A 12885-nucleotide genomic window follows, 5' to 3' on the forward strand; every position below is an offset into this window, starting at 1 on the left:
ATGAAAAACAAATGCTTCCTCATTTCAAAAGTCTAAGACTTATTCTATTTTTTGGTTTTTCCAAAAGTCTAGAACCAATTTGTAGTCGGATGAGTCTCCTTCGACGTAAAGTCAGAGGAACTTTGTCACTGACATGTGCGACCCACAAAGGTTAGGCCCACACATCAGTGACCCACGTCCCTCTGACTTTACGTAAGAGGAACGCGATCCTTTGTAGTCACTATATATGCGCTAAGTTAAGTTGTTGATCGGAACCCAAGAAACCATTTTATTACTTATTGGTCACATGTTTATTAGTTTTGTCACATTGTGAATGAATTGATTACTCCTTGGTCTTGGTGCCAAAAGAAATATTCACTCCTTCCCAAATTGATAATCATATCTCTACTATTATAAAAATTGAAGATGTTTTTGCCGGTATTTGCTACGTCATCCGTATTTGAGTCGGTTTTTAAGTTCGTTCGCTTTGGAAATATAGATATATGTATGAGTCGGATTTTAAGTTCGTTTGCTTTTAGAAAAACTTGTATGCTAACTTGAGATGAAAGTTGAACTCCTAATTGCAGCTCATGATTTTCTTTAAAAAAAAATCCAAGCGAATTCCCACAGTAAATTTTATCCTAACTAAATCGTATAAAAATAATAAGATTAAAATATCATCCACACGTTGCAATGCACGGGTATTTTTTTTTCTAGTAGTGATTAAAAATTTTGACTTTAGAAGAAAACTAGCTGGGTGATCCGCGCAATTGCGCGACTAGTACCCAAACAAACTCATATATTTTTTAGTATGATTTTACTTAAAATTTATTAATTAGCTATCTCATTGTCTTAAGATTTTAAAAGACCAAACATTATCATCCCCGTGTTTCTAATTATATCATTTTTAAAAGTCACACCAGTTAATACCCCTTACTTATGTCATCTCCTTCAAAGACCAAACATTATCATCCTTGTGTTTCTAATTATATCATTTTTAAAAGTCATACCAGTTAATACCCCTTACTTTTGTCATATCCTTCTTTATTTGCTTACTCGATCTACCACTATTTCTATTCATTCTCCTTTGAATCTTTAAAAATTAGATCTTATAGTTTTTTGAGTTTATTGTCTCGTTGGGTTTCGCTTTTATAATTTCTAGAAGTCCCGTCAAACGCTGCCATTATACTCCTCTACGGCCCGTCCACTCTCTCTTCTCCTTATTGTCATTGGGATTTTAAAAATCAAACATAATTATTATTATTCGGTTTATTTTTTTACTTTCTAGAAGTCCCGCCAAACCGTCAGCGACTTTGCCATTGTACTCCTACATGGCTTGCCCGTTGCCTCCCTTCTTTATTATTATTGAGATTTTAAAATCGAACATGATTATTATTGGTTTTTTTTTACTTTTTAGAAGTTCCGAACCTTTAAAAATTGGACCATCTAGTTTTCAGAGTTTATTGTCTTGTTGGGTTTCATTTTTTTATAATTTTTAGAAGTCCCGTCAAACGAGGCCACTATAGTCCTTTACGACCCGTCCGCCGCCTACTCTTTATTGTCATTGGGAATCTAAAAATTGAACATAACTATCTTTGGAATTCATTTTTTATTTTCTAGAAGTCCCGCCAACCGTCGGCGGCTCTGCAACTATATTCCTATACACCCCGCCCGCTGCTTCTCTTTATTGTTATTTAGATTTTAAAAATCGAATATGATTATCAATGTGGTTTATTTTTTTTACTTTCTAAAGTCCCGGCAACTGTCTTGCCTATTTGCTTCACGGCCTGTCTGTCGCCTCTCCTTTTAATCGTTATTAGGATTCTATTTGGTGTTTTATTAACAGTTTTTATATGTCGTATCAACCGCCACAACTCTACTCCTTTATAGGCCTGTTACTTACTTTATCTCGTCATGTGTTTTAGATAGTCTTTTCTTTCAATATTCTTTATTTTTTATAACCAATTTTAGTTATTTATAAATTGTACTCCTTTATTGAAATCTTTTTTTTTCTTTTTCTAATTTCAGAATTTATTTTTTTTTCATATTTTAATTAATATCGTATTGTGTCCTTTTCATATTTTTATTTTTTATTTTCAATTTCAATTGTTTCAAAAATGTATTCCTACTTGAAATCTCTTTTATTTTTCTAATTTTGGATATTATTTTATTTTTTATTCCGAATTTTAATTAATCTCGTATTGGGTTCTTATATGAATTCTTCTTTCAATATTGCTTACTTTTAATTCCAAATTTCAGTTAATTTTAAATTGTATTTCTACTTAAACTCTTCTTTTCTTTTCTTTTCTTTTTTGGTAATTTCGGATTTTATTTTATTTTTATTCTGAATATTAATTAATCTCATATTGGGTTCTTATATGGACTCTTCTTTCAATATTCTTTATTTTTAATTACGAATTTCAGTTATTTTTAAATTGTATTCCTACTTGGACTCTCATTTTCTTTTCTAATTTTATATTTTATTTTATTTTTATTCCGAATTTTGATTAATCTCGTATTGAGTTCTTATATGGACTCTTCTTTCTATATTGCTTATTTTTAATTCCAAAATTCAGCTATTTTTAAATTGTATTTCTAGTTGAACTCTGGTTTTCTTTTTCTCCGATTAATGTGGGAATTTCTAGCCCCCACAGCGAACGTGGTGCCTCCTTTCAAGGCTGTTTTAATAATATAATAGATAGATATGTCAACACACATATATAGCAAAAACTGATTCGTAAAATTTATTTTGCAAATTATCATGGCATTACAATACCATTCACATCCCAAAGTTTTCACTCAATACCATTCACATCCCAAGGTGTTTTGTAATCCCATACAATCCACAGTTAATAAATCAAATCTAAAGTTCAATGTTGTAGTAGCTTGTAGGTGATGTATCTGCTGTAATCTAATTGCATAGACTTAATCTTAACCTAACATGGTCACCTCTGTTACTAAATACTAATTGCGAAATTGATCTATACACCGATCATTTTGTGAAGCCATTGATTGATCTTGATTTTCTCTTCCCTGATCTGTCAATTTTCTTCTGAGAACTGCTAGAGCACGATATCCCATGTAACGGGATAGATTATAATGAGTTAATGACGAGTTGTTGCCCCATCAACCATGCGCATGTGTCCCCACACGTCTGTATCTGTTCCTCCCACACATACGCATCGCTCTCCCATGCCCTTCACGTGTCCGTTGCGCTCCCCCACGCATCCATGCGCTCGCATTGAGTCCCCACACAACTTTTAGGTATCAGATCCGATACTTGATACCTGAGGTACCAGATCTGGTTGGTACCCGTATCAGATCCGATACTTGATACCTGAGGTTCCAGATCTGGCTGGTACCCGTATCAGATCTGATACCTATGGTATCGGATCCGGTACTTGATACCTGAGGTACCAGATCTGGTTGGTACCCGTATCTTGATACCTGATGTACCGGATCTGGTTGGTACCTGTAATGGATCTGATACCTATGGTACCAGACTGCTAGATCGGGTTTATACCCAAGGTATCAGTCTAGTACCATAGGTATCAGATCCGATTGGGATATTAGATTCGATACTTGAGGTATCAGACCTGGTACCCACGGTACTATGGTTGGTGGTACCTAGTCTGGTATCGGTACTTGATATCTGAGGTACTAGATCGGGTTGATACCCAAGGTATCAGTTTGGTACCATAGGTATCAGATCTGATACTTAGAATATTAGATTCGGTATTTGGGGTATCAGACCTGATACCCATGGTACTAAGGTTGGTACCAACCTACCTGGTCTGGTATCCACGAGGTATCAAGACCAGTAGTTGCATATTAGGCTTGGTACAAAAAAAAGTATCAAAGCTAGGTACCCAGAGGTATTATTTTGTACCAAACAAGTCATCTTCTTCCTCTCTCCAACACATTGTATCCTCATCCATCTGCTGATTCCTTAGTATGAAATCGAAGCAACAGCAAAAACAAGAACAAAAAAAAAGAGATGAGATTTGTGAGTAGATGCAGACGACGAACTACTAGAAAAGCCATATCCTCATATTCTTCCTTCTTCCTGTGGACATCTAGCCGCATGCAGGCTCTGCCATTGTTGCCCGCATGTCGGCTTGCTGGGGACGTCGCCGATGGCCGGCTCAGATGGTGTTGCGGTCGATGCGGCGAGAAAATGACTCCCGGTGGCCAGCGGCTAGTGGTCGTGGGCGCAGAGAGGGGGACAGAGGACGGAGGGAGTAGCTTGCGCGCGGTGGGTGGTGGACGACGCTGAATAAACGAGTCAAGATGAGGTGTGGGATATTGATCTAATGTCTATCCCATTTGAACGGCATGCTGTTCTATAGATTTTCTCTTTTCTTCTTGATGCACGGTACAAGCAGCAGCTAGGTCGTCGGTTTAGGTTTAACACTACGAACCCAGCGCAAGATCGATCGGTCATATGTAAGGTTTGGGGCTTATGGCAACACGCACTACGCCGGACCAGGTCATCTGTAACGGGCCCAAACCCTCACCTTTGACGGGTTTGGTCTTGGTCAGTGATTAGTGGTCACTGATGATAAAATCACCTGTGACGGGTGAAACACCCGTCATAGATAACCCATCTCTGACCGGTATATAAGTCATCTCTGACGGGTTAAAACTTGTCACCCGTCATAGATGAGTCATCAGTGACGTGTCGTAACTATCTGACCGTCACTGATGACTCATCTCTGACGGGTTGTAACTTACGACCCGTCACTGATGACAAAGCAAGAAATACAATTTTTGAATTTTAAACGCAACAAAAAAACCTCAAAAAAATATTTTCAATTTTACTAGCCTTCCTATACATGGTTACACATCACTACCTACAAATTCATAATTTTTCACGCAATATAACTTGCATGCTACACGTGAGATTCGAACTCAAGACCTCAACCTCCTTATAGAGCTCCCTTACCAACTCACCTACTCAGCACATATTGACTACTCACCTAATGTTATTATTTTGTTTATGCTTGTCTGAATAATTTAACATATATTTAACACTCTAAATGACTTCAAATGAAAATATTATCAACTAAATAGTTATAGATCTCATCGTGTTTTATAACTTTTACATAGAACATATCTTCATCCGATGTTGTTTGAAGAATTCAAAATTTCATTTTTCAAAATATATCTCACTTTATAACATGTATTTTGAACATGTAAACTTTGTGAAATGAAAATATTTTCAATTATAATGTTGTAGATCTGGTTGAGTTCTATGACTTTGATATGGGGCATGTATCCATCCATGTCATTTGAAAAAAAAAACTCAAAATTTTGTTTTTAAAAGTAGATCTGATCACTTGTAATGCATGTTCGGGGATGTAAACGATCTCTAATAGAAATGTTGTTAGTTATAAAGTTGTGGATATCATCGAGAGCTACAACTTTTATATAGGACATGTCTTAATCCGAGGTTTTTTGCAAAATTTAAAAATTTGAATTTTCACTCATCACTGACGGGTCATAACTACCACCCGTCAGAGATAACGTTATCTGCGACGTGTGTTAGTTAAAGACCCGTCAGAGATGAGTGGTCTCTTTTGTGATGGTTCATAATACTACACCCGATGACATGTCATCTGTGACGAGTCATGGTTGTGACCCGTCACAGACGATCTGTGACGGGTTACAAGTGCAAGCCGTCACAGACGACCTCACATCTGTGACGGGTCCTCCCTGGTAGCCATATATTGAAGAGGATATTTTTTCGGCCCGTCAGAGATGACTCATCTTTGACGAGTTGTGTTGACCCGTCACAGATGACTCGTCACTGAAGCCCGGATCTGTAGTAGTGACGCGTGCTAAACCGATAAGATTTAAGTTGGTTGTTAACCTATCAAACCACCTTCTAGTTCTTATGTCTAATTCCCGTTAGAAAGAGAACGTTAGAATTATTTCCCCTTTATTTTATTCGACACCATACCAAACGGATCAACCAACAGGAATCACAAGTTCACAACATGAGACATCGAATGGATTGAGTAAAGAGGACTCATTGCGCGCGCACATAATCTGCGGTGAAACCAGCAAACTTAACGGATTTGAACGGCACCCCTTCGGACGATATCGTCGGTGAGCCTCTGGAACGCCGTGGACGACGACCCGCCCTCCTCCACGGCCTTCCGGCAAACGGCCCTCGTCTCCGCCGCCTTCGCCCTCGCCTTCCTCCCCTCGTCCGACGCGTCGTCCATCAGCGACCTCACCGCGCGCTCCAGCTCCGCCGCCTCCACGAAGTTGTCCCGCCTCCTGTCCATGCCGAGCGGCACGGCGACGCCCAGGTGGGCGACCAGGGTGAACGCGTTGAAGTGCTGCTCGGCGTCGAGCGGCCATGGCAGCACCGGCACGCCGAACCAGAGGCTCTCCAGGATGGAGTTCCACCCGCAGTGGGTCACGAACCCGCCCACGGCGGCGTGCGCGAGGATCTCCTTCTGCGGCGCCCGCGTCGGCCACACGAGCCCCCTCCCCTTGGTCCTCTCCAAGAACCCCTCGGGGAGGAGCTCGTCGAGCATGGCGTCCGTGGGCACCCGCTGCCCCTGCCGGCTGTCCTTGGGCGGGCCGCGCAGCACCCACAGGAAGCGGTGGCCGCCGCTGCGTTCCAGCGCGGCGGCTATCTCCCGCACCTTGGGCGGCGGCAGGAGCCCCTTGCTGCCGAAGCAGAGGAAGAGCACGGACGCCGGGGGCTGCGCGTCGAGCCACCGCACGCACTCGTGCGGCTGCTCCTCCGGCGGCGGGGGGAAGGAGAGCACCGGGCCGATCGGGTACACCGTCGGCGCGGGGACCCCGCGCGTGCACCGGCCGTCGGCGATGGCGGCGAGGACGCTCTGCTCGAGCTCGGCCGCCGTGTTGACGATGACGCCGGTGGCGTTCATGTAGCCCCTGCCGGTGGCGACGAACCAGTCGTACGTCGACTTCTTCCTGTCCAGCATCGTCGACGGGAGCGCGGACGGCGGCACCGGCGGCAGCCCGGGGATGCGGATCGCGCCGTCCATCTCCTCGAACTCGACGGCCACCTCCTCGTCGAGCCCCGGCGAGCGCAGCAGCAGCGCCAGCATCGACGCGCTGCAGGGGAAGTACACGTAGCCCGGCACGCCGAGCTCCCGGGACACCTCGAGCGCCGGCGTGCAGAAGATGTCGGTGACGAGCGCGGCCACGGGGCAGTCGAGCCCGGCGATGGCGGCCCACACGTTGGGCGCGTGGCTCCGCAGTATGCGGGAGATCCACTCCTCGACGCCGGTGTGGCCGGTCGGCATGTCGACGGCGGGGAGGTGCCGGAAGCTGATGTCGTCGGCGCCGGAGGCCTCCTCGCGCTTCACCTGGGCCGCGATGTCGACCGCCGCATCCGGCGTCGGCGCTGGCATGAGGAGCACGGTGACCGACAGCGCGCCGCCGCTGCCGCGGAGCAGCCGCTTGCCGGCCTCGATCATGGGCATGAAGTGGCCGGCGCCCCACACGGGCAGCACCACCACCGTCGGTTTCGCCATTGATGGAGGCGGCGACTGTCCTGCTACTGTGCGAATTATAGAAAGTTAGCTGAGGAGTTGTAGATTAGGGCTGAGCCAATTATAGAAAGTTAGCTGAGGCGTAGTTTGCTGCAATGGTTTTGCTACGTAACTATTATATTAATGAGCTATTAAATTGCCTATAGATAAATTGAAGCTAGTAGTTGGCTATACTATTAAACTTGCTCTTAGGGTGTGTTCGGCAGTGGAGGATGGCAATCCATCCCTCCTGCACGTAAAATGGAGCGGCCTTTTAACACGTGATTAATTAAGTATTAGTTAATTTTTTTAAAAAAATAGATCAATGTGATTTTTAAAGTAACTTTCGTATGAATTTTTTTTTAAAAAATACACCGTTTAATAGTTTGAAAAGCGTGTGCGCGGAAAACGAGAGAGGTGGGTTAGGAGGAGGGAGTGTAATTTTATTGAATTTGTAAGTGGATTTGACCTCGTGACACTCACATCACGTGCACACACAACCCAACTAAATTGGACGTGACTCCCGCTCGTGCGCCCGATGGGAGGAGGTTAAAATCGGGCGCTGACGTCAGCATCTGATTTACGTGTAAAACTACTTTAAACTGATTTTTCTCTTAAATTACTTATCCAAATCATGATCTGATTGCACCATTAAATTCGTTGCAATTAAATCTTCAAAACAAGACCACACATAAATATATTCCGACGAAAAAATATTTTAGCTTATTATTGAATTATTTACTCATTATTTTTAAATGTTACACGATGTTTCACTAGGTATATTGGAATTGTTTCACTAAGTAGATCGAAAATGTTTCACTCGTTTAAATCGGGTGTTGTTTCACCTTATATAAAAACAATATTTCAGCAAATAGCGAAAGAATGTTTCAGTTAACTGCAACATTAGATCTATACATAGTGAAACATTGTAAGTATACTAGGTGAAACATTTTTCGGTGGAACAAAAAATAAACCAAATTCCCTTAATAGGGGGTTTTCAAAATATGTGGTTTTTTTGTTGCAATGAAATGTTTCGTTCACTGTAACATTAGATCTATACATAGTGAAACATTGTGAGTATATTAGGTGAAATATTTTTGGTAGAACAAAAAATAAACCAAATTCCGGAGTTTCCAAAATATGTGGGTTTTTTATTGCAAAAGAGTATTTTAATTCACTGCAACATTAGATCTATAAATAGTAAAACATTGTAAGTACACTAGATGAAACATCTTTTGTGGAAAAAGGGGATAGAGAAGTGGGTGGGCCCAGCAGGTGCGCACGTGGGGGGAGGGGCGCGCGGGGGGAGCACCCGATCCGGCTCCCCCTGCGCCGGACGACCGGCTTTAAGCATTTTCGCACTAAATTACATATGTTTTTATTTAAATGTTCATTACTTTTATCAACTTACCTATATAATTTTAGAACTTACAGTGTAAATACACTAAAATTACATACTCCCTCTGTCCCCTAATATAAGGGATTTTAACATTTTGCTTGTACTGTTTAACCATTCGTCTTATTAAAAAAAATTGAATTATTATTATTTTTTACTTACTTTATTATTCAAAGTACTTTAAGCACAACTTTTCGTTTTTTATATTTATACAAATTTTTTGAATGAGACGGAGGGAGTATGTATTTTTGATACATGTTGAATATTTTTTTATAAAAAATACGACGATAGTCCCTTTGTGCAATTAGTTTTGTCAGCATAAATTTGTTGAACATGATAAATGTCTACAATGCTTTTTTTTATGAACCGGCATAAAAGGGTAATATAAAAGAAAAAATAGGGGACTACCTGTCATATTATTCATGAAAAATATTCAACATTTCTTTACATTGTAAGTCCGAAAACAAGCCCATTCACACCTTTATTGGTATGCAAACTCTCACCCGATAACAACTAATAGTATCCTGATTGGGTTTGCGTGTAAAGAAACACAGATTTTAAAGCAGCATCAACGGTCAAAAAAATCTAACTACCAAACAAAATACAAATTTGTGGTCACACAAATATAGCGTTTCCGAAAACTACCTAAGCAATTGCAAAATGTGATTTACTTGCTTCTGCTGAAGCTCAACTGTTCACGGTTTTACCTCTTTCTTTACTTTTGCTATAAGAGATAAGACAAACACAGTTTGGAAGACTTCGATTTCTTTCCTTCAAGACCTTCAACATCGTTAAAGGTACTCCCTCCGTCCTATAATATTTTGAGTTTTTGCATGTACTATTTGACCACTCGTTTTATTCAAAAAATTTTAAAATTATTATTTTTTTGACTTACTTTATTATCCAAAATACTTTAAGCACAACTTTTTATTTTTTATATTTGCATAAATTTTTTGAATAAAACGAGTGGTCAAACACTACGAACAAAAACTCAAAATCCCTTATATTATGAGACGGAGAAAGTATAAAATATCAAAATTACTGTTATCCCAACTAATAATCAGAGACAGCCACTGATTAACACACGCGACACCATACTTACACCCCTACGAATTCATCCCTAACACACATTCAAATAGATAGATACCAACGACGCATTCCTAATCTCAATCTCATTGAAATCCTCTTGAAGTCCACATGCACGTGCATGCATCCACGATCTTACCATCACATACACTATTTGCAGTGTGCTCTGTTCTTTACTGTACATGCGAGGTCAGCTACAAATTATTCAAAACTCTGTAGTGTGTTTTTACAGAGAGTGAGTTATTGAAAAAAAAACAGTTGTTATTGAACTAGTACTGTACTACTTTTTCTTTCCCTCGAGTTTGTTAGGTAGGATGTGTGGTGAGGAACCGAGGATCGTCCATCCGTATCGTTAGTTGGGTTGTCATGTTTTTCTCCCCTTCATATGGTCCGTGCCTGTGGAGCCCGAGGTCTTTGCATTGGAGCAAGTTCTATAATATAGTGGGTCCTGAACTCCTGATATAGTGGGTCCTGATTACGGTTAAGACAGTTATAACTCATTTCATGACGATTTCACCTGACTTATGGGTCCTTCCATCCGTATACTCGCGCCTAATTGGTCGGAGGCGTGTTTCCTCACATGATGGGTGTGTTTTCTCCTTAAAATACCCGCATACACATATTTCATCAACACTAGTGAAATTGATTAGTAATAATCTCTACCACTAAGTTGGATACTGTCAGGATTACGGATGAGACATACATCCTATCCTACGATTAACCAAGTATACTGGATTGGTATACCCCATATCTTATGATTTGTTTCCGTATGCGATAAGGAAATATATAAAATATTACGGAAAATACCCTTACAGGCTGGTAACTATCAGAATCCTACTCGGAAAAGATAGGGATAATTCTATATCGTGGAGAGTTTGTTATCTCCGGGTTCTACTTGAAGACTAAGGCAATTCACAGTATAAAAGACATACCCCTTGAGGAGTTCATGATCATCGAATCATAGCGCCAGTACACCCACCATAGTCTATGAAGCCAGAGGACGCCAGCCAAAGCCGCCGGGAGATCTCCTTGAATCATCTCGACAAGGATCTCGCCGGTATTGTCGGATCCATCTATTCTCTTTGTATTCTATGGTTTTCTATATCAATCCCATATAAACTGGATTAGGGCTATTACTTCACGAGGGGGCTAAACCAGTATAATCCTTATCTTTTATACGTTATGATGTCGTATCGTGTAGAACCTTGTACCAACGTACTCCAATACCCTATTTATCCGGTCTACAGATATCCCCCGTCGACAGATACCATATTTTATTTCATTATATGCAGATATTGGCGGTTAGATATTATGATTTAAGGACTGTCAACACCAGATTCAGTACTCACCATTGCAGCCACAAACAGCAAGAGGCATGGGAAAAGCAAGAGGGTAGAAGATTGCAATTGCTTTGTTCATCCCCCTTCGTCTCTTTCTTTCATCCTCTTATCTATGGCCAAAAAAGCTCCAGGTCAGGGATTGCAATTCCTCTCTATCTCAAATTGCAACGGAGGAAGAGCACGTGAAGATGACAGCGATTGTGCCATTGCCGCGGATTGGTGGAAGGAGGCGAAGAGGGATCATCAGCACACGGTGCGGGATGAGGAATCTCGTGAATTGTGACTGCCGCTGCCACAGGAGAGAGGGGAGCGATCGGGAAAGCAGCCACTGGATCAACCACTGTTGTTGACCATGAACCCTAGGCCGCCTAATCGCCGGCGTCCACCGATCCGGAAATGAAGAGGATGGAGAGGAGAGGGAGAGAGGGGCGGTACCGGGCATAGAGGGCGGCTGCCGGCTTCCCCTCGCCTTAGAGTGGCCAGATCTGCCAGCGAAGAGGCCGAAGTCACCGGATCCGGCGGTCCCGGCCTCCTCGTTGGCGGATGTGGCGACGGAAGCGAGAGGATGGCGACGGCAATGGCCCGCGTGCTGGGCGGCGGCAGGCACGGCAGCAGAGAGTGCGCGGGGGAGGTCATCACTTGCGGGAAGAAGAGAATGAGGGGGGCGGCATGCGGTGGCGGCCATTGCTTGGGCAGGAGATAGAGCGGAGTGAGAGAAGGAGAGGAGGCAAATGAATGGTGGCAGCTAGGGTTCGAGGAAGGGGGTTAGGGTTGTTTTTGTTTTGCAAAAACACTTAATCTTCTAGTTTTCAGAGCACGGTTCGATTTTCCAATTTTTCGCTTCTTCGTATAGAATATTGTTTTCTACAGAGGACCTCTAAGTAAGTACGCAAAAGTTAGAACTAAGGACCTATAACAAATTATCAGGTAAATCAAGGACGTTTTTGCAAAATCGCCAAGTGAGTACACGGACGCAGGAGAGCTCACGAAAACTACCCGCCATCTAGCGCCTCGCTGACGCGTCGACACGCGCTGGTGGCCACGCCAGCGCCAAACACAGAGGAAGCGTTAATCCTAGCTAGTTTGAAGTATTCCAATTGTTGTCACATGTTCTCTCCAGAACCCTGTAAAATCAAATTCAATCCTTATCTATTATATACTAAGTCCATTAAATTTCCTATAAACGCTCTCAAACCGTCACGTGGCGCTCCTATAAACACTCCTAGATCGCCACGTGGCGTATTAACATCCAACCATCGGTTTTCATTTAATCTGGTGGACCCATTATTTTTAACCATTAGATCTTTATTTAAAAAACCAAATCAATCTATCTCAGAAAAATCCAACGTTGCCATGTCCCCATGGACCGGTACGTCCGTACGTCCGATGTACGTACATATCCCCTCTACGTACTTTTCTTTTTCCTTCTTATATACTTAAATTAGATGAAAAACAGAGAAAAATCCAACGTTGCCATGTCCCCATGGACCGGTACGTCCGTACGTCCGATGTACGTACATATCCCCTCTACGTACTTTTCTTTTTCCTTCTTATATACTTAAATTAG

General features: G+C 42.1%; 1 protein-coding gene across 1 annotated transcript; it reads right to left on the reverse strand.

The window, feature by feature from the left end:
- Window positions 1-5897: 5897 nt before the first annotated feature.
- Window positions 5898-7550, reverse strand: LOC4343352 (UDP-glycosyltransferase 88B1). The gene has a single exon (XM_015789827.3). The coding sequence runs from the start codon at window positions 7497-7499 to the stop codon at window positions 6051-6053; it is 1449 nt and encodes a 482-aa protein (XP_015645313.1). The 5' UTR covers window positions 7500-7550; the 3' UTR covers window positions 5898-6050.
- Between the last annotated feature and the right edge of the window lie 5335 nt (window positions 7551-12885).

Source organism: Oryza sativa, chromosome 7, assembly GCF_034140825.1.
Source record: "Oryza sativa Japonica Group chromosome 7, ASM3414082v1".
Taxonomy (NCBI): Eukaryota; Viridiplantae; Streptophyta; class Magnoliopsida; order Poales; family Poaceae; genus Oryza; species Oryza sativa.